The sequence below is a fragment of the Capricornis sumatraensis genome, chromosome 1 (assembly GCF_032405125.1).
Source record: "Capricornis sumatraensis isolate serow.1 chromosome 1, serow.2, whole genome shotgun sequence".
NCBI classification, from domain to species: domain Eukaryota; kingdom Metazoa; phylum Chordata; class Mammalia; order Artiodactyla; family Bovidae; genus Capricornis; species Capricornis sumatraensis.
This window is the reverse complement of record NC_091069.1, coordinates 164696166-164714281: the sequence shown is the minus strand read 5'-3', so window position 1 is coordinate 164714281 and position 18116 is coordinate 164696166. Positions and strand designations below refer to the sequence as shown.

Sequence of the window (18116 nt, the reverse complement as noted above, 5' to 3'; positions counted from 1 at the left end):
AGGCATAGAAACATTTATGTCATTAAAAAATAAATGCCTCAGTTTAATAAACAAAATATGTCCAGAGAAACATTCCAAATTCAAAAATCTATAGCATGCGATGAATTCTGTTATTGAAACAGAAGACCTCTTGTTGGGTGATGTTCAGACTTTTATTTAAGGGCTTCTTATCACCATCTGGCTCAAACAGAAATGTCTGATTGTTGTCACCACCTGTCTCTACAAGAGATTCTCATGTCCTAATAAACCTTTTAAGCTCTGTGTCGTAGTCAAACATATCCCTGGCAACTTTCTCAACAAGGTGATTTCCTCCTGGTTTGACCCCATCCAGCCTCGTAACGGTTATAGAACACCCTGACTGACACAATGAAATCCTCGCCCCTTAAAGGGAGTCTCCAGACACTGCCCCTCCAGGGAACTGAAATGAACCATGATCTTGCCTAATCTGTACCTTAAATAGTTATTTTCATTATTCATTTTTTAAACCAGTCACTCCATTTTTCCAGTGGTTTTTCTTTTAATGACAACTGAATATTTACATTACTTTGCCTGGAAGGCATGTAGGACTTTTCCTGGTGCTTGCTTAGCTGATTAGCATGACACACTTGGCTGAATAGTTCTGGGAGACAGAGTTTGGTATGGGAGATGCAGTGGCTGACAGGAAAGATTAGCAACAAAGTCTCCCATGGCAGTTTCCTCTCTCCACCAAAGTCTAAACTTAGAAAAGCCTTTCTCTTCCGAGATAAAGGAAAAGTAATGACAAACCTATCAATGGCTTGAGGAGATAAAGATAAAATGAAATAAAAAATAGCCTTTTAATTTCTAAATCAAATTCTTTTTTTTTTCTTTTAGATGGCACTTATCCATACTGCTTTAATTTCTTCTTCCTTTACTTACAGTGTTATAATCAGTATTTTCAGATATGTATTTATAGGAAATATCCAGGGTCTTTTCAAAGTAAAAATCTTCGTGTCCACCAGCACAAATATAAACACTGTTCTATGTATTTCTTTCAATATTTTTCATTTTTCCAATTAGAATATACCTATGTCTAAACCAAATTCTTAGTTGTGTTGAAGAGGAGTAGATGGGAAATGACCTGTGCAGGAGAGAGAGCCCTGACCAAACCTTTGCTTGGGCTAAAGGAAAAAGGTCATGGCCAAGCTTCTGTTCCTGGGTTCATAGATCTTTATTTAACAGAGTTCTTCAGTAAGTGTGGGGTTGGTGATGGAGGCAAAACTGCTTGATGTGAGACAGTAACAAAAATTTAGAGACTGAGAGGCCAGCATGTTGGGTGAGGGGTGGCCAAGAAAATGGTAACAAGCCAGGGCCTAGAAAATAGTGCTACTATCTTGACATTTCTTCTGGCGGGGGAATAGCTGGTAAATTGTTATGACAGCGTTGCTTAGATTTCAGATTTTTTTAAAGGGTATATTAAAAAATTTTTTTTAATTTAATTTTGACTGCACTAGGTCTTTGTTGCCGAGTGCAGGCTTTCCTAGTTGAGGTGAGCAGGGGTTTCTTACTGTGGTAGCTTCTCTTGCTGCAGAGAATGGGCTCCAGAGCTTGGTGTAGTGATTATGGCATATGGGCTTCGGTGCCCCTTGGCATGTGGAGTCTTCCCAGACCAGGGATCAACCCATGTCCCCTGCATTGGCAGTCGCATTCTTAACCACTGGACCACCAGGGAAGTCCTAGACTTAATCTATTACCTATTGATTCAATCTATCGCCTCAGTTCAGTTCAGTTGCTCAGTTGTGTCTGACTCTTTCTGACCCCGTGGACTGCAGCACACCAGGCCTCCCTGTCCATCACCAACTCCCGGAGTTTACTCAAACTCATGTCCATTGAGTCGGTGATGCCATCCAGTCATCCCCTTCTCCCATCTTTCCCAGCATCAGTCTTTTCCAATGAGTCAGTTCTTTACAGCCGGTGGCCAAAGTATTGGAGTTTCAGCTTCAGCATCATTCCTTCCAATGAATTTTCAGGCCTGATCTCCTTTAGGATGGACTGGTTGGATCTCCTTGCAGTCCAGGGGACTCTCAAGAGTCTTCTCTAGCACCACGGTTCAAAAGCATCAGTTCTTCGGCGTTCAGCTTTCCTTATAGTCCAACTCTCACATCCATACCTGACTACTGGACTAGCCTTGACTAGATGGATCTTTGTTGGCAAAGTAATGTCTCTGCTTTTTAATATGCTGTCTAGGTTGGTTGTAACTTTTCATCCAAGGAGCAAGCGTCTTTTATGGCTGCAGTCACCATCTGCAGTGATTTTGGAGCCCAAAAAATAGTCTGTCGCCTACTTTCTGATTTAATCTATCACCTACTCTGCTATTCAGTTCCCTCAGGCTATTCCAAACCTTCAGTAAAATTCTGCTATATCCAACTAGATTCTGTTCATGGTATTAGAAGGAGGGGGTGCTAGTTTTCAAAATAGGGCAAAAGGGACCAAAGAAGAGAGCAAGCTACCCAGAGAAACAGAATAATGGTTTGGATGGCTAGGTCAGAAAAATGCCATCTTTGGAGAAAGCATCTGGAGTACTGGACTAGAGAGAGAGAAGGGCAATTTTCTAAAGTAAGTGGATTGAGGGTTCCACTGTCTAATTTGCACATTAAAGAGAAGTTTCAGAAAGCTGTAAGATTTGAGGACATCTGGTTCATATTATTCCATATTGGCATTAAAATAATTAAAATACTTGAGTCCCATGGTTCCCCACTGTATTTCACAGACTAGTAAAATTTAGGGACTGTCAGTATTTTATTGCATCATGCAAAGATATTTTAAAAGCTAATTATCACCATTGTTTCACAAAATAAAGGGCATTTTAGCATACATAAAGGCAAAATAGGAAGAGCATAACCTCAGAACGATTTTTTTGAATTTTGTTTTTATCTGAAATGATCTCACAGTCAACCTACTAAAAAGCATATATTTTATTTAGTTGTAGCTTAAAGATTCCTTAAGGTTTTTTCCTATTTATTCATTTTCTCAAAAACATGAGTAAATTTATATGTGCCAAGCACTGTGCTAGGTACTAGGGTGGAGAGAATGTAGCAATACAGATATAAAAATGTATCAATATCTCATGGTTTTCTGGGAGAGTCAAGTAGGTGATCCTAACTGCAAACAGTGTGACTTGTGCTGTGGTAGGGGAACTCACTGAATACTACCGGCAAAAAGGTCCAAACAACAGCTTAAAAAAAAGAAGTCACTCTATCTCTAATCGGAAGTGTAAGAACTATTAAAGCCTGATGTTAGATCTTACTCTGCATCTGTCATTTGAGTTTCCTTACCAATGATTTAGAGGGAAACTGACAGTACACCCCAGAGATCATGGGGTTTTTCAGACTTTTATTTTTTCTGAGCCAGTAACAGGGCTGGGAACATGCTTCAGTGCAATGTCAGCTGATCCATACAGCACACCCAACCAGAAGAACTGGGTTAGGAAGAATGTAAGGAGTATTGGAGAAGGCAATGGCACCCCACTCCAGTACTCTTGCCTGGAAAATCCCATGGACGGAGGAGCCTGGTAGGCTGCAGTCCATGGGGTCACACAGAATCGGACACGACTGAAGCGACCTAGCAGCAGCAGCAGTAGCAGCAAGGAGTAAAAACTGACACCCTCCCCCTCTTGTCTACAGTGGAATGGCTCTGCACACAACCACTCTGCTTACTTTAGGATGTACAACCTGAAGGTCCGGGAGGGACAGGACAGGGTAAGAATATGGTGACATGGTCCATGGTGAAGACCAGGCTTAGGATCTGGTGCCAGACTGGAGATGGAGCACCTGCTCAGTACACGCACTGGGGAAATGTCTGGGAGTGGTGATAGGCAGAGTGGTCCCTCCGGCTCCATACTACTCCAAGCTACCAGGTTTCTGAGTTTCTATCCTAAGTGAGAGTTAGGAAGGCACATCTTGGTATCGTCTGGCTCTGAATTTCCCGAGGGAGTCGGGAATGCTGGCCCAACAAGGGATACAAACACATTCATACAAATGTATACATACATACACACAGACATTTATGTGAAGAAGAACCGGAGGCAGGTACACTGGGGAGTTTTTCCGTTGTGCCTCAAAGGGCCCTGTGTTAGAGGGGGTAAGCTAACTATGCATTTTCTCACATCGTACAACCAGAGTATATGTGCCGAAGGGAGAGATGCTGGAACGGTCTTTTCCTTTCCTCGTCTCACCTCAGCTTTGGTCAGAAATAGGTCTAGAGCTTGCACTCAGTTATCCATCCTTATATAAACTCAAAACCTCCATAGATCGGCTCAGGGCTTCAGCTCTGCTATCTCTGGCCGGGTCTTCTGGCTTCCCTGAAGCACATGCGTGTGACGACGATACAGAAACGCAGGCAGTGGCTCTTGCACACACACAGAGGTTCTGCAGCTCTCGTCCATCCTCACACATTCCCATTTTAGATTCTGAGCAGCTCTCCCTCCCCAGGCGCTATGGAATAGAAGGGTCTGACAGAATCAACCAAAAGAGATGAGGTTCCTTCCCCACGGGGGCTTGGGAACAGAGGTGTGGTCATTTTCCTTCTCCGCTTTAAAAATTGTGACCTCCCTAGAGAAGGGCCGGTCAGGGGACCGGGACCCACAGACGGTGCGGGGAACCGGCGACCCTGCAAAGCACAGTAATGCCCGCGACCAGGCCGGGGAGGCGGGAGGGGAGGCGGAGTTGTCCCCGAGGCCGGTGGCGAGGATGCGGCAGCTCGGGCAGTGACTGCTTTGAAGGGGAAAGGGAACGAGGGTTCCATGGTCCCCGAGGTCTCCCGAGGTCGACTCCCCGGAGATCCAGAGCAGCAGCGGGGCTCTGAGGTCGGGCAAGTTCCTGGGAGCGCGGGGGAGCGAGTGTCTTACCTGGCCGGGCTGGCTGGTGTAGTTGAAGGAGTAGATGTTCTCGGTGGGGAGGCTCACCACCCCGCTGTAGATGCGATCGAACTCTGCGCCCCTGGCGGGGTTGCGGGGGTCGCGGCGCAGCGCTGCGGGTGGCGCGGGGCGCCCGGGTGCCACCAACGGCATAAGCCAGGGCAGCGCGCAGAGCAGCGCCAGCCGCGTGCAGCCGCGCATGGTGGGCGCCGCGGCCCGGCCGCTCCCAAGCCCAGCGGCCCGGGGGGAGGGGGCGAGCGCAGAGCCGGTCCTCCCCAAGCCCCCGGCGGCCGCGCGCTGTTTTCAGCGCCGCGCTGGCGATGCCTGGCAAGCCCCGCCGACGAGTGCTGGCAACGCGCTGGCGAAAGGCTGATCAAATATTGATGCAGCCTCCTGGGGTCTCCACGGAAGGTCACCAGGCGGAGGTAGTGGGTGCGCAGCAAAGGGGGGCGACCGGGGGCTCCTGCCGCCTTCTAAGTCTGTTTCCTCCCCTCTTTCTCATTTCTGAGAATCTCTCACTTAGCCAACCAGAATTTCAACCGATCTCTTCCCCCTCAACCTCAAAAAGAAATAAACAGCATTGGAGACATTAAAAGGAAATACCCACTAGTCTTGAAGAATCAAGACCAGCCATTGAGCAGGAAATTCAGTCCGTTTTAAATAAATATGCACCTTCCTGCAAGTGAAGGAACAGAAAGCAACAGAGCCTGTCCCCAAAGAGTTCGCATTTGCAGTCTGCTACCTGCAGAGAACTCCTGCTCGTCTGAGAGATGGTTATTAACTCTCAAGTGTCCCTTCTCGAACAGAATTCTCACTTCTCCCTTTCCAGTCACCTGCTTTATTTCCTTATCACCTCCTAATCTCAAGGAGCCTCACGTCATCACTTTTCCTCTCCCTCGCCATATGTAAACATATGTAAATAGGTACAGTCATATAAAAATAAATATGGTAAAGAAAACAGTCTTAACACTGCCTTGAGTCGAGTCCTGGAAGTTGTCAAGAAGACCCAGAGCACCTGGATTTGTGCAGAGGACACATTCTGCTCCAACTTCGGGTCTACTTTGCCTCTGTAGTGACTCTTAGATCGGCAGAATCCCCAGGATTCTGTATTGTTTTTCAAGAGAGAAACCACAACCCAAATCAAAAGCAAATACCCTTCAGGCAAAAGTTAGGAGATTCAATTTAAAACAATTGAAGAGGCAGGTCAAGAGTGGGTTGAAACCACCAGGATATTGTAAAGTAATTACCCTCCAATTAAAAATAAAGTAAATTTTTTTTAAAAAGAGAGTGGAATGAGGAGAGGATCTCTGGCAAATCCTTTTCGAGCACTAGATAATCCCAGATCAGGAGGACTCTGTTTCATTTCAGCTTCAAGTTATTTGTAAACTGGAAGAGAATATAATTGAGATCAACCTGAGGGAACATTAAAAAAAGAAGCCACAAAGAAGAAAAAAGTTCATGTTCAAAGAGTTAAGATTGCAGATTAAAATCCCAGCATTTACCATTCAATGGATAGGGTTTCTCTCTCTTTTTTAAACTTAATTGAATTCCTACAATTTATTAAAACATCAAAAAATGAGTTTAATACACTTGATATACAGTTGGGTGATCAGAAAACAATGTAGATAGATTTAGATGACTTCCTATTAAGACTTTAAAAACATTTTTTACTTAAAAAATATTTTTGAAAATCTATGGGCATGAGGACAAAAGTGCTAATTCAAAGAAGAGTCTGGGGGGTAAAGTTTAAAATAGAACTGAGGTTCTTTTTTTTTTTTTTTTTGAGAAACATAATTTCAAGCAGAATTTGAGTGATGTGAAACTGCTGTATTTAAAATGTCTATGTCTCTTTTTATAACTTAAAAAAGTTTCATAAACTTGGCGTTTGTAATTCCCTTTGAGATTAACTGGCCTGGCCAGTTTGAGCACTTTCTAGAGGTGAAGGATCATGGATATTTCACCCTGCTTATTTACCTTATATGCAGAGTACATCATGAGAAACACTGGGCTGGGTGAAGCACAGGTTAGAATCAAGATTGCCAGGAAAAGTATCAATAACCTCAGATATGCAGATGACACCACCTTATGGCTGAAAGCAAAGAAGAACTAAAGAGCCTCTTGATGAAAGTAAAAGAGGACAGTGAAAAAGTTGGCTTAAAACTCAATATTCAGAAAACAAAGATCATGGCATCCGGCCTCATCACTTCATGGCAAATAGATGGGGAAACAGTGGAAACAGTGGCAGACTTTATTTCTTTGGGCTCCAAAGTCACTGCAGATGGTGACTGCAGTCATGAATTAAAAAACACTTGCTCCTTAGAAGGAAAGTTATGACCAACCTAGACAGCACATTAAAAAGCAGAGACATTATTTTGCCAACAAAAGTCCATCTAGTCAAAGCTATGGTTTTTCCAGTGGTCATGTATGGATGTGAGAGTTGGACTATAAAGAAACCTGAGCACTGAAGAATTGATGCTTTTGAACTGTGATGTTGGAGAAGACTCTTGAGAGTCCCTTGGACTGCAAGGAGATCCAACCAGTCAATCCTAAAGGAAATCAGACCTGAAAATTCATTGGAAGGACTGATGCTGAAGCTGAAACTCCAATACTTTGGCCACCTGATGTGAAGAGTTGACTCATTGGAAAAGACTGATGCTGGAAAAGATTTAAGATGGGAGAAGAAGGGGATGACAGAGGATGAGATGGCTGGATGGCATCACCAACTCAATGGACATGAGTTTGAGTGAACTCCGGGAGTTGGTGATGGACAGGGAGGCCTGGCATGCTGCAATCCATGGGGTCGCAAAGTGTGTTGGACACGATTGAGTGACTGAAATGAACTGAACTGAACTGAGGATCATGGAGTCTTACTCAAACACTAAGAAAGATGAGGAATTGGCCCGTTTACAAGGTGGCCCCTTCTTTAGAGGGCTGTGAGCTGTGCTTAGTTGCTCAGTCATGTCCAACTCTTTGTGACCCCATGGACAGTAACCTGCCAGGCTCCGCTGTCCATGGAATTCTCCAGGCAAAAATAGTGGAGTGGGTTGCCATTTCTTTCTCCAGGGGATTTTCCCAACTCAGGGATCAAACTCAGGTCTCTTGCATTGCAGGAGGATTCTTTACTGTCTGAGCCACCAGGGAAGCCCTCTTTAAAGGGCAAGTGTCTTATTACTAGAAAGATATTTCACATTTTAAATTGAAATGTGCTTCTCTTCACTGGTGTGAGGTCTGCTGTCTGGAGCCATAGGAGTAAACCTAATCCTTCTTCCACATGACAGCCTTGTAGGTATTTGAAGGGAGCTATGACTCTTTAAGGCTTTATCCTAATTTTAAGTAATGAATTTAGAAGCAATTTGAACAGACCGTTTATCATACAGAGCCCAAAAGATCTATTTTAAAGCCTTTATAGATGATATCTATACCAGACAACTTGAGTGTTATATTGCAAATAAGCCTATGCTATGACTGACTAATTCAAGCCCCAATCCAATGAATGACCTTAGGTAATTAACCTCCCCAGTTTCACAAGATTGCTGTAAGGATAAAAGGGAGAAAGAATATGTTTGAAATTATATTCAAAAATATAAAATGTTATACAACCAAATATTACTATATGACAGTTAAAGTTCAATAGCCAAACAATGAAACATGGTCTATCAGCCAGGTTTGAAAAATATCTACAATGCCGAGGTTTCACTGTGAGAGACTGAACATATAGACAATGGCCAGACCATATATGAAGAGACCCCTGACCCACAGCCTCTGCAGCAGCCAGTTCAGGAAACCAAACCACAAACTCTGTACCAAATGGCCCCAAACAGTCAGGACTTGGTCAGTGACTGCCAACTTCTCCAAATTTAGCCCTGCTTCCAACTCAGGATCAATCAGAGGAAGCCAAATATGTTCCACAAACCGTAAAACGCACCTGACCCTAGCTTCTCCGTGCCATCAAGATCCAATCAGAGCACTGCTGAAGATGTCCTTTTTTTCTGTATAAAGCTTTCCCACTTTCCTGTCTGTCTTTGAGTCTCCGCCAAACACAGGTGGTGGTTCACTATAGCAAGCTCTGAATAAATAACCTCGGTTTGATTTCTTTGCTGCTGCTGCTAAGTCACTTCAGTCATGTCCGACTCTGTGCGACCCCACAGACGGCGGCCCACCAGGCTCCCCTGTCCCTGGGATTCTCCAGGCAAGAACACTGGAGTGGGTTGTTTTCTTTGGGTGGTCTTTATTTCCACAGTTTTCCTGAAAGTTCCACAGGGATGTCTGCACTGCCTGTCACCACCAACTCCAGATTTCATGGAATGCTGCCCCTTGGGGCCAGTTGTATGTGTTGACCTGGTGATTCACACCGAGTCTGAACTCTACTGTTTGCTTTGAGTACTTTGGCTATTGAGTTTCAGTTTGATACCTCAGTTTTGTTATTGGTTTCCATTTGTTTGACATCTTTGGTGGATTCAGGCCATTCTTTTATTTTTTAATCCTTTTTTTTTAAGCTCTCTTTTCTACTTCTGTTTTGTGTTGTGATAACTAGAAGTGCTGTTTGTCATAGAAGAGAATACAAGCATAGACCTTTTAAGCTTTTGTTTAAGCTAGTCTTACAGACCAGTATGGTTCTCCCTGGACTGGCATTGGATTGGCATTCTTTTGGACTAAAGTTGCTTAGCCTAAATAAGACTATCCTCGTAGGGTTTTTATTGTTGCTTTCTTTTTCTTTTTTTAATTCTGAGAGTTTGACTTTGATCCATAGAGAGCTTTCTTTCTGACTCTGCACTGGCCTTGAGGTGTAGGTTGTTGGGTCTATATTTGGAAGCAGCTACCACCACACTGGGGCTCCCAGGTATCAATAGTGGTAAAGAACCTGCCTGCCAATGCAGGTAGACATAAGAGACACGTGTTTGATCCCTGGGTCGGGAAGATCCCCTGGAGGAGGGAAAGGCAAGCCACTCCACTATTCTTGTCTGGAGAATCCCGTGGACACAGGAGCCTGACAGGCTATAGTCCATGGGGTCACAAAGAGTCAGACACGACTAAGTGACTGAACACACACATGTACACCATCACACTAGGGGCTCAAAGTGCACCAGCATCACTTTCAACTGACTGTTGCTAGGTCTTATAGGGTCAGCTAAGTCTAATTCCTCTCTTTCTTCTAGAAAGACTCCTACTTTTTATATGTCATAAGTCTGCTCATTATAGTTCTAATTCTTTTTTTTAAAAATTACTCAATTAATTAAAAATTTTTCTGGACATGTGGCATGTGAGATCTTAGTTCCCCCACCAGGTTTCTAATCTGTGCCCTGTGCAGTGGAATGCAGAGTCTTACTTCCTGGACTTCCACAGAAGTCTTTACAGTTCTAATTCTTGCACCTGTGTTTCAAATGGCATAACTGCATCAAGGATGACCTGGGCCTTCAATGGCCACTGTGTGGAACACTGGGTTTACACAAAATCTTTCATTTGAGAGACACCTTAAAAAAGAAAATAAACTTCTCAGACTTAATGGAAAGCATTTTTTTTAAAACTGGTTTGCAGAAGACTTGAAATAAAACTGTTAAAAAATTGCTTCCCTAAAAGATTGTTTGGACAAAGCTAATAAACAAATTTGACAAACTTAACAATATAGACTCATTTCCATAGCAAGTCCTCCCCTTCCTTGTCTTCCAGTTGCCTTCCTATAGCTGGTTCCCCCATCTCCTCTTACCTTTCTGCTCTCTTCTCTTCTGCACATGTGGCATGTGAGATCTTAGCTCCCCATCTTGTCCAGACCACCTACCTTGTCTCAACAACTCTTCTAAAATCCTCAAATGCCAGTTACTTCTAAGAGCTCATCCTTCCCATAAGCTAGGTATACAGACAACAGTAAAATTTAACCTTGTACAGAGGGGGAATTAGTAACTATAGTGAAAAATTTCCCTGAACCTAAGCAATACCAGCAAATATTCATGGAAGAATTTGGAATTCTTTTGGTGCATATGACCCAGGGTTACCTGACCTATATCAACTTGTGCTCATGTTGATCAGAACCTTATGATGCTAAATTCTGGATTGCAAAACTGATTGGACTGATGTGGAGAGGGACCTACAGAATCCCTCTTTCCATGATAAACCTCAGGGTCAAAAGAAGGCCCATCAATTCAAGTCAAACTCTCCTAAAAGCCATGCCTCAAACATTTCCAATAAAGATTGATTGGACCATAGACTATAATTCAATCGTCAACAAACAAAAGGATGAAACTAGAAAATATCTTCTCACAACATTATCTTTCTCCATCAAGTCCTGCCATCTTTGTTCAGTCTCTTCTTTGGAGTAAGCATAGCACACAAGTGATAGGTATTTAAGATAACCCACAGGTTCTTCCTTAACTACAACCCTTGAGTCTTTGACTCAGAAACATTCCTTCCTGCTCTGTGATACCACCCCTACATATTTATTATGGAGAGATATAGTTTGCAAGTGGAAGGGTAATATTAAATGCCCACAAGAGGGACTATTTCTGGTTTCAGGGGGTTGGCCTATTCATAATTAAGTTGTGTCTGCTCTGTATGAACCTTCCCTTCTCCACTATATTTCATGTGTACTCCAGATGAAGATCTTGACACTACCGGACTCCCTATGGGCTAAATGTTCATGGGAATTGGCATAAGAAAAACAATTTGAATGAAATCTATTAAAGTCCAGATAAATCCTACCAAACTCTTTATCCAAACTTCCCCAAAAGAATCTGCCTACAATGCAGGAGACCCGGGTTCGATCCCTGGGTCAGGAAGATCCCCTGGAGAAGGAAATGGCAATCCACTCCTGTATTCTTGCCTGGAGAATCCCATGGACAGAGGAGCCTGGTGGGCTACAGTTCATGGGGTCACAAAGAGTCAGACACAACTAAGTGACTAACACACACACACAGAGCAAAGGAAAGCCTCAAATCTGTGGTTGAGGGCCTTATATCCAAAGGCCTTTCATAACCTGCACTAACCCTTGTAACATTTCTGTCCTGCCAGTAAAGAAACCAAATGGACAAAGATATTGATTTGTTCAAGATCTCAGGGATATCAATACAATTTTTATCCTTTCTTCCCCTTCCAGTTCGGTTCAGTTCAGTCACTCAGTCGTGTCCAACTCTTTGAGACCCCATGGACTACAGCACGACAGGCTTCCCTGTCCGTTACCAACTCCTGGAGCTTACTCAAACTCATGTCCAGCGAGTTGGTGATGCCATCCAACCATCTCATCCTCTGTCATCCCCTTCTCCTCCCACCTTCAATCTTTCCCAGCATCAGGGTCTTTTCAAATGAGTCAGTTCTTCGCATCAGGTAGCCAAAGTATTGGAGTTTCAGCTTCAACATCATTCCTTCAAGTGAATATTCAGGCCTGATTTCCTTTAGGATTGACTGGTTAGATCTCCTTGCGGTCCAAGGGACTTACCTAACTTAAATACCATGCTACCATCAGTTCTTCCCCACACGACCTGCTTCACTGCAGCAGACTATTGCTCTGTCTTTCTCAGTGTGCATTTTCTACACCAGGATAGTCAATTTCTTTTTGCCTTCAACTGACTGGACAAACTCAAATATGGGCAGCTAGGCTCCAGGGGTTCACTGATAACCCCTCTTTTTCTGTGTGGTTTGTAATCAGGAAGTAAAAGATTCAAATTGCCCTTGTGATTCAGTTCTGATAAGAATATGTAGATGATTTTCTATTTTGTTCAGAGAAGCCTGTAAAAGGAATTTCATTTACTTGTTCTCAGCCTTAGTGGAATGGGCGCATAAATTTTCGAAAAAAATAAATTGCATTGTGTCAAAACATAGTCCATTATTTAAAGCATGACCTAGTTAAAGGAGGGAAAAACATTCTCTAGTGGTGGGATGAAGACTATCCCAAGCCTGTCCTAGACTTGTCATAAAACTTCAATTGAGATGACATCTAAATATTTCAGCAAGTTTTTCTAAGATTGTGACATCTCTTTATGAAATGGCTAAGTCTTCAGTAAGAGCCACTGTCTTTAGGAAGCCCAAGTATTAAACAAGCCTTCTAGAATCTGAAGAAAGCTCTTCAATAGTCTGTTTCCCTGCTGCTGCTGCTAAGTCGCTTCAGTCGTGTGCGACTCTGTGCTATCCCATAGACAGCACCCACCAGGCTCCCTTGTCCCTGGAATTCTCCAGGCAAGAACGCTGGAATGGGTTGCCATTTCCTTCTCCAATGCACGAAAGTGAAAAGTGAAACTGAAGTTGCTCAGTCGTATCTGACTCTTTGCGACCCCATGGACTGCAGCCCAGCAGGCTCCCTTGTCCCTGGGATTTTCCAGGCAAGAGTGCTGGAGTGGATTGCTATTGTCTTCTCCAGTCTGTTTCCCTAGACATCCCGAAAAACAATAACAACAGCAAACACTTTTGTCTATTTGTACGTGAGTGTTCTAGACAAAACTCGGTGTTTTAAATGAACATCATGAGAACTGTCAGACACCCACCACTTACCATAGCCTTACTCTTACTCCAGTTGCAAGGCTGACCCTGTCCTGGTGCAATGCTGCCACTGCAGAACTTGTTGACGCTCCTGCTGAATTCATTCTAGGCTCCATGCTTGACCTTACAGATCTACATGGGGTAAAGACTTGACTAAGAATATACAATACTGCTAAGTCAGTCACTTAACTTCTTATGAATTTCTGTTGCCAGGAAATGGCAACCCATTCCAGTATTCTTGCCTGGAGAATCCCATGGACGGAGGAGCTTGGTGGGCTGCAGTCCACGGGTCGCAAAGAGTCGGACACGACTGAGCTACTTCACTTCACTTCACTTCTTCACTTCTCCCTCTCACATTACTTCTCTGTCTCATTAACTGGGCAACACCCTGAATTTTGCCACTCTTCTGCCCTGACCAGAAGAAGTGGAACCTCCAAATTGGCTTGCTTCAATCAGAGCCTTTCTGTACCTTGCTAAACTTTATTAGAGAGGATTCTCCCATTGAGAATCCTGATATAATATTTGTTGATGGGTCATACTTCAAAATAGAAACTCGAGATGATCACACTATCACTAATTTCAATCTATCAGCATAGTCCTCTACCTGAGAGAAAGATAATCCAGATGACAGAATTTATAAACACTTATTATTAGAGACTGTCAACTAGCTGAGAACCAGAGAATAAATACATATACAGATAGCAGGTATGCTTCTGGAGTGGTTGGTACATGACATTTCAGAAACAAAAAGGATTTCTCACTTCTGCTGGAATCCCCCTCAAAAGTGGACAACTAAAGAATTTTTAGATGTACTTCAGCTTCCCAGTGCGATGACTATTGTAAGTTTGAAGCCCATGGTGCCAGAGATAAAAAGATCAAATGGAAGTTAAAGGAGATGCTCTAGTAGATTGTTTTGCCAAACCAGCAGGCTTAACCAAGGTTATGCTATTAACTAAACCCCCAAAGGTAAATCTCTGGACTGAGTCAAAGAAGTCATGATCAAATATCCACATCAAAAACCCTGCCTATAATTTGGAAAAGGAAGAATGGAAGAAGTGTGATGCACCCTTCACTTAGATAACTGTTGGGACTCTCAAGATGGCCATTTGACTTCAAATGGATATTAGCTGAATTTCTCCACGACACTACTCATCCTCTTACGGTGAGGACAAAATACTTAACTATTTTAAATCAGTATTGGTGGGAAAACTTTAAAAACACAGCTGAGATTATTTTGGGGCCATGTGTAGCTTGTGAACGACATAATCCTGGAAAAACTGTAAAGGTGAGGCATGGCCAGGAACCCTATGAACACCTTCAGATGGATTTTATCCAGCTCCTGCTCTCCGTGGGATTTATTTATTTTTAGGATGGGTTACAGCATTTCCTTGCTAAAAATCTTTGCTGAACATTCTTTGCAGTCTCTAAAATGCTGCTCGATTTTGTGTTTCAAACTTGGGGTACACCAACTTTTATGTCAACTGACCAAGGCACACAATTTCATGAACCACTATGAAAGAACTTAATAAGGCATCACACTTTCTCAAAAACTATACTATCCTTACCACCCACAGACTTCTGGGAAAGATCAAAAGGACCAATGAAATCATTAAATTAAAGTTAGGAAAACTCTGAGAAATCCTTGAGCTCTCTTGGCCAAAGTTACTCCCACTAGCCCTTTTGTTTGTATGTCTTAGAGACACATTGGTTATATCCCTATGAACTGTTAATAGGAAGGCACATACTTTTAGAAATTTCACCCCTGATATTAGATTCTTTTCTGCTGCATGCAGATGTGGCAAAATACTGCAAGGGAGTCATGTGCTATACTCAGTCCTATGGTGAACTTGATAAGGCAGCTTCCCTTGACACTTCATAGATTGACTTTTCATGATCATCAACTAAGAAATTTCATCTATTGGAGAAGAGACTGGAAAAAGTCTCTCTTGAACCTCAACGGATGGGACCTTATTAGGTACTGTTAACAATTGTTGAAATACCTTTCTAGGCCCAAGATGGAGTCACTCCTGCCAAGGGTGCCACATTAGTAAACCAAAACTTAAATAACTTTTTCATCTCTGTAAATGCTCCAGTTTACCAGAAATGTAGTATATCTAGTCAGTCAATCCCTAAGTGCAAGCCAGCTCTTGGCCTTCTCACCCAAACATGGTCAACTGTGTGGCCCCAGCTAATCATATTTTCTATTTTTCTCTTTTCCATAGCCAATAAAAGCTTCCTTCCTTCTACTCCATTTTGTGGTTCTTCACAGGGAGACTGTCTACTTCATGAAGTGTTATGTATAGTTTGTTTGCATCACCTAAGTTGTCTTCTGTAATCATTTTTAAACAAAAGTATATTAGTGAAACATTAGCAAGTCAATTTTTGACTTAACTTTTCACAGCTAAAGAAACAGTTCAGTTCAGTTCGGTCGCTCAGTTGTGTCCGACTTTTTGCGACCCCATGAATTGCAGCATGCCAGGCCTCCCTGTCCATCACCAACTCCCGGAGTTCACTCAGACTCACGTCCACCGAGTCAGTGATGCCATCCAGACAGCTCATCCTCTGTCATCCCCTTCTCCTCCTGCCCCCAATCCCTCCCAGCATCAGAGTCTTTTCCAATGAGTCAACTCTTCGCATAAGGTGGCCAAAGTACTGGAGCTTCAGCTTTAGCATCATTCCTTCCAAAGACATCCCAGGGCTAATCTCCTTCAGAATGGACTGGTTGGATCTCCTTGCAGTCCAAGGGACTCTCAAGAGTCTTCTCCAACACCACAGTTCAGAAGCATCAATTCTTCGGCACTCAGCTTTCTTCACAGTCCAACTCTCACATCCATACATGACCACTGGAAAAACCATAGCCTTGACTAGACAGACCTTTGTTGGCAAAGTAATGTCTCTGCTTTTCAATATGCTATCTAGGTTGGTCATAACTTTTCTTCCAAGGAGTAAGCATCTTTTAATTTCATGGCTGCAGTCACCATCTGCAGTGATTTTGGAGCCCCCCAAAATAAAGTCTGATACTATTTCCAGTTTCCCCATCTATTTCCCATGAAGTGATGGGACCAGATGCCATGATCTTCGTTTTCTGAATGTTGAGCTTTAAGCTAACTTTTTCACTCTCCTCTTTCGCTTTCATCAAGAGGCTTTTTAGTTCCTCTTCACTTTATGCCATAAGGGTGGTGTCATCTGCATATCTGAGGTGATTGATATTTCTCCCGGCAATCTTGATTCTAGTTTGTGCTTCTTCCAGCCCAGTGTTTCTCATGATGTACTCTGCATAGAAGTTAAAGAAGCAGGGTGACAATATACGGCCTTGACGTACTCCTTTTCCTATTTGGAACCAGTCTGTTGTTCCATGTCCAGTTCTAACTGTTGCTTCCTGACCTGCATATAGGTTTCTCAAGAGGCAGGTCAGGTGGTCTGGTATTCCCATCTCTCTCAGAATTTTCCAGTTTATTGGAGATCTAAATATGTAAGTTCTTGGTTTTGACTTTATGTTGTGATAAAGTCTTTTTTTTCTTGGATTTCTATGTGCCCCTTTAGGCTGCTACTTCCTTTGCAGGCACAGCACATGGTCTCGTTTGCCTCAGACCAAGACTTTATGCACTTTAGTAATAGTATTCTAAGACTTGTTTATGCACCAAGACTTTAATTCTATAAACCATCAACGATGGAAATTCTGACACAGATACAAGCTACAAAAGGAGACCACCCTTGATTGTTCAGATACTGTACCTGACTCATTGGAGAATTTGCTGACTTATTGTTTATTCTAACAATCAGAGCAGTCTTCTTAATGGAGAGAATTATACAAGTAGAAAATATTATACAAGTAGAAAAGACTAGAAGGTGAATTTATCATTAACTTTGGCAGTATTAACTAATGTTTTGATGTAAACTCTACAAGATTTATAAATCACTCTCAACTCATTGACATGAGCAGTGGTGGACAAATCACATTTGCTCTAGATCTTGTTTGCTGGTCATGTTGGTGTCTGTGACTGAATATTCAAACAAACAATGACCAGATGATATATAACAATAGAACTTGGCCCACAATCTCTGTAGCAGTCAGTCCAGGAAGCCAAACCATAACCTCTGCAACAATCTGCCTAGAATTGTCATGATTTGGTTATGTCTGCCAGTTTCCCTATTTTTTGTTCCTCACTCCCAAGCAGAGATGTTTATGATTTACAGCCCAGTTTAGGTATTTCTGAGCTTCCCAGGTGGTGCAGTGGTAAAAGAATCCGCTTGCCAATGCAGGAAATGCAGGAGATGCAGGTTTGATTGCTGGGTCGGGAAGATGCCCTGGAGCAGAAATGGCAACCCATGCCAGTATTCTTGCCTGGAAAATTCCATGGACAGAGGAGCCTGGTGGGCTACAGTCCATGGACCCACAGAGTTGGACACAACTGAACACACAGTGCTCTTAGGCATTTCTACATTTCAAAAATCAGAACATACAAAAAGTGATTCTTCTCAAGGTAGTACTGAAGAAGAATCTTCCCCGTATTAAAAAAAAGTGTCATAAAGAATAGGATCAGTTGTGGAAACAAAGACCATTGACAGGAGAATAAACAGACTATTAATTCAGCATTTGGTATAGAAAGTATCATTTGCATTTGGCAGAGTCTGAAAGACAACAGGGAGTGAAAAGGTTAATAGTGAAATACCGGGAAGACTTCAGAAATACTCTGATTATAATCTGGGATGCAGAAACTGGAGGTGGGCTAAGCAGAAGTGGGGCTTGTTATGGCTTGGGGAGTTTTCTGGCTCATAT

At 42.8% G+C, this 18116-nt stretch overlaps 1 protein-coding gene across 5 annotated transcripts in view; it reads right to left on the bottom strand.

The window, feature by feature from the left end:
• SIDT1 (SID1 transmembrane family member 1) overlaps nt 1-5074 on the bottom strand; it is a 102122-nt gene extending 97048 nt beyond the window's left edge. For all 5 annotated transcript variants that reach the window (XM_068964080.1, XM_068964089.1, XM_068964071.1 and 2 more), the window contains exon 1: nt 4865-5074. In XM_068964080.1, the coding sequence (XP_068820181.1) occupies nt 4865-5074 (210 nt within the window). The remainder of the gene's footprint in view (nt 1-4864) is intronic.
• Nucleotides 5075-18116: the final 13042 nt, after the last annotated feature.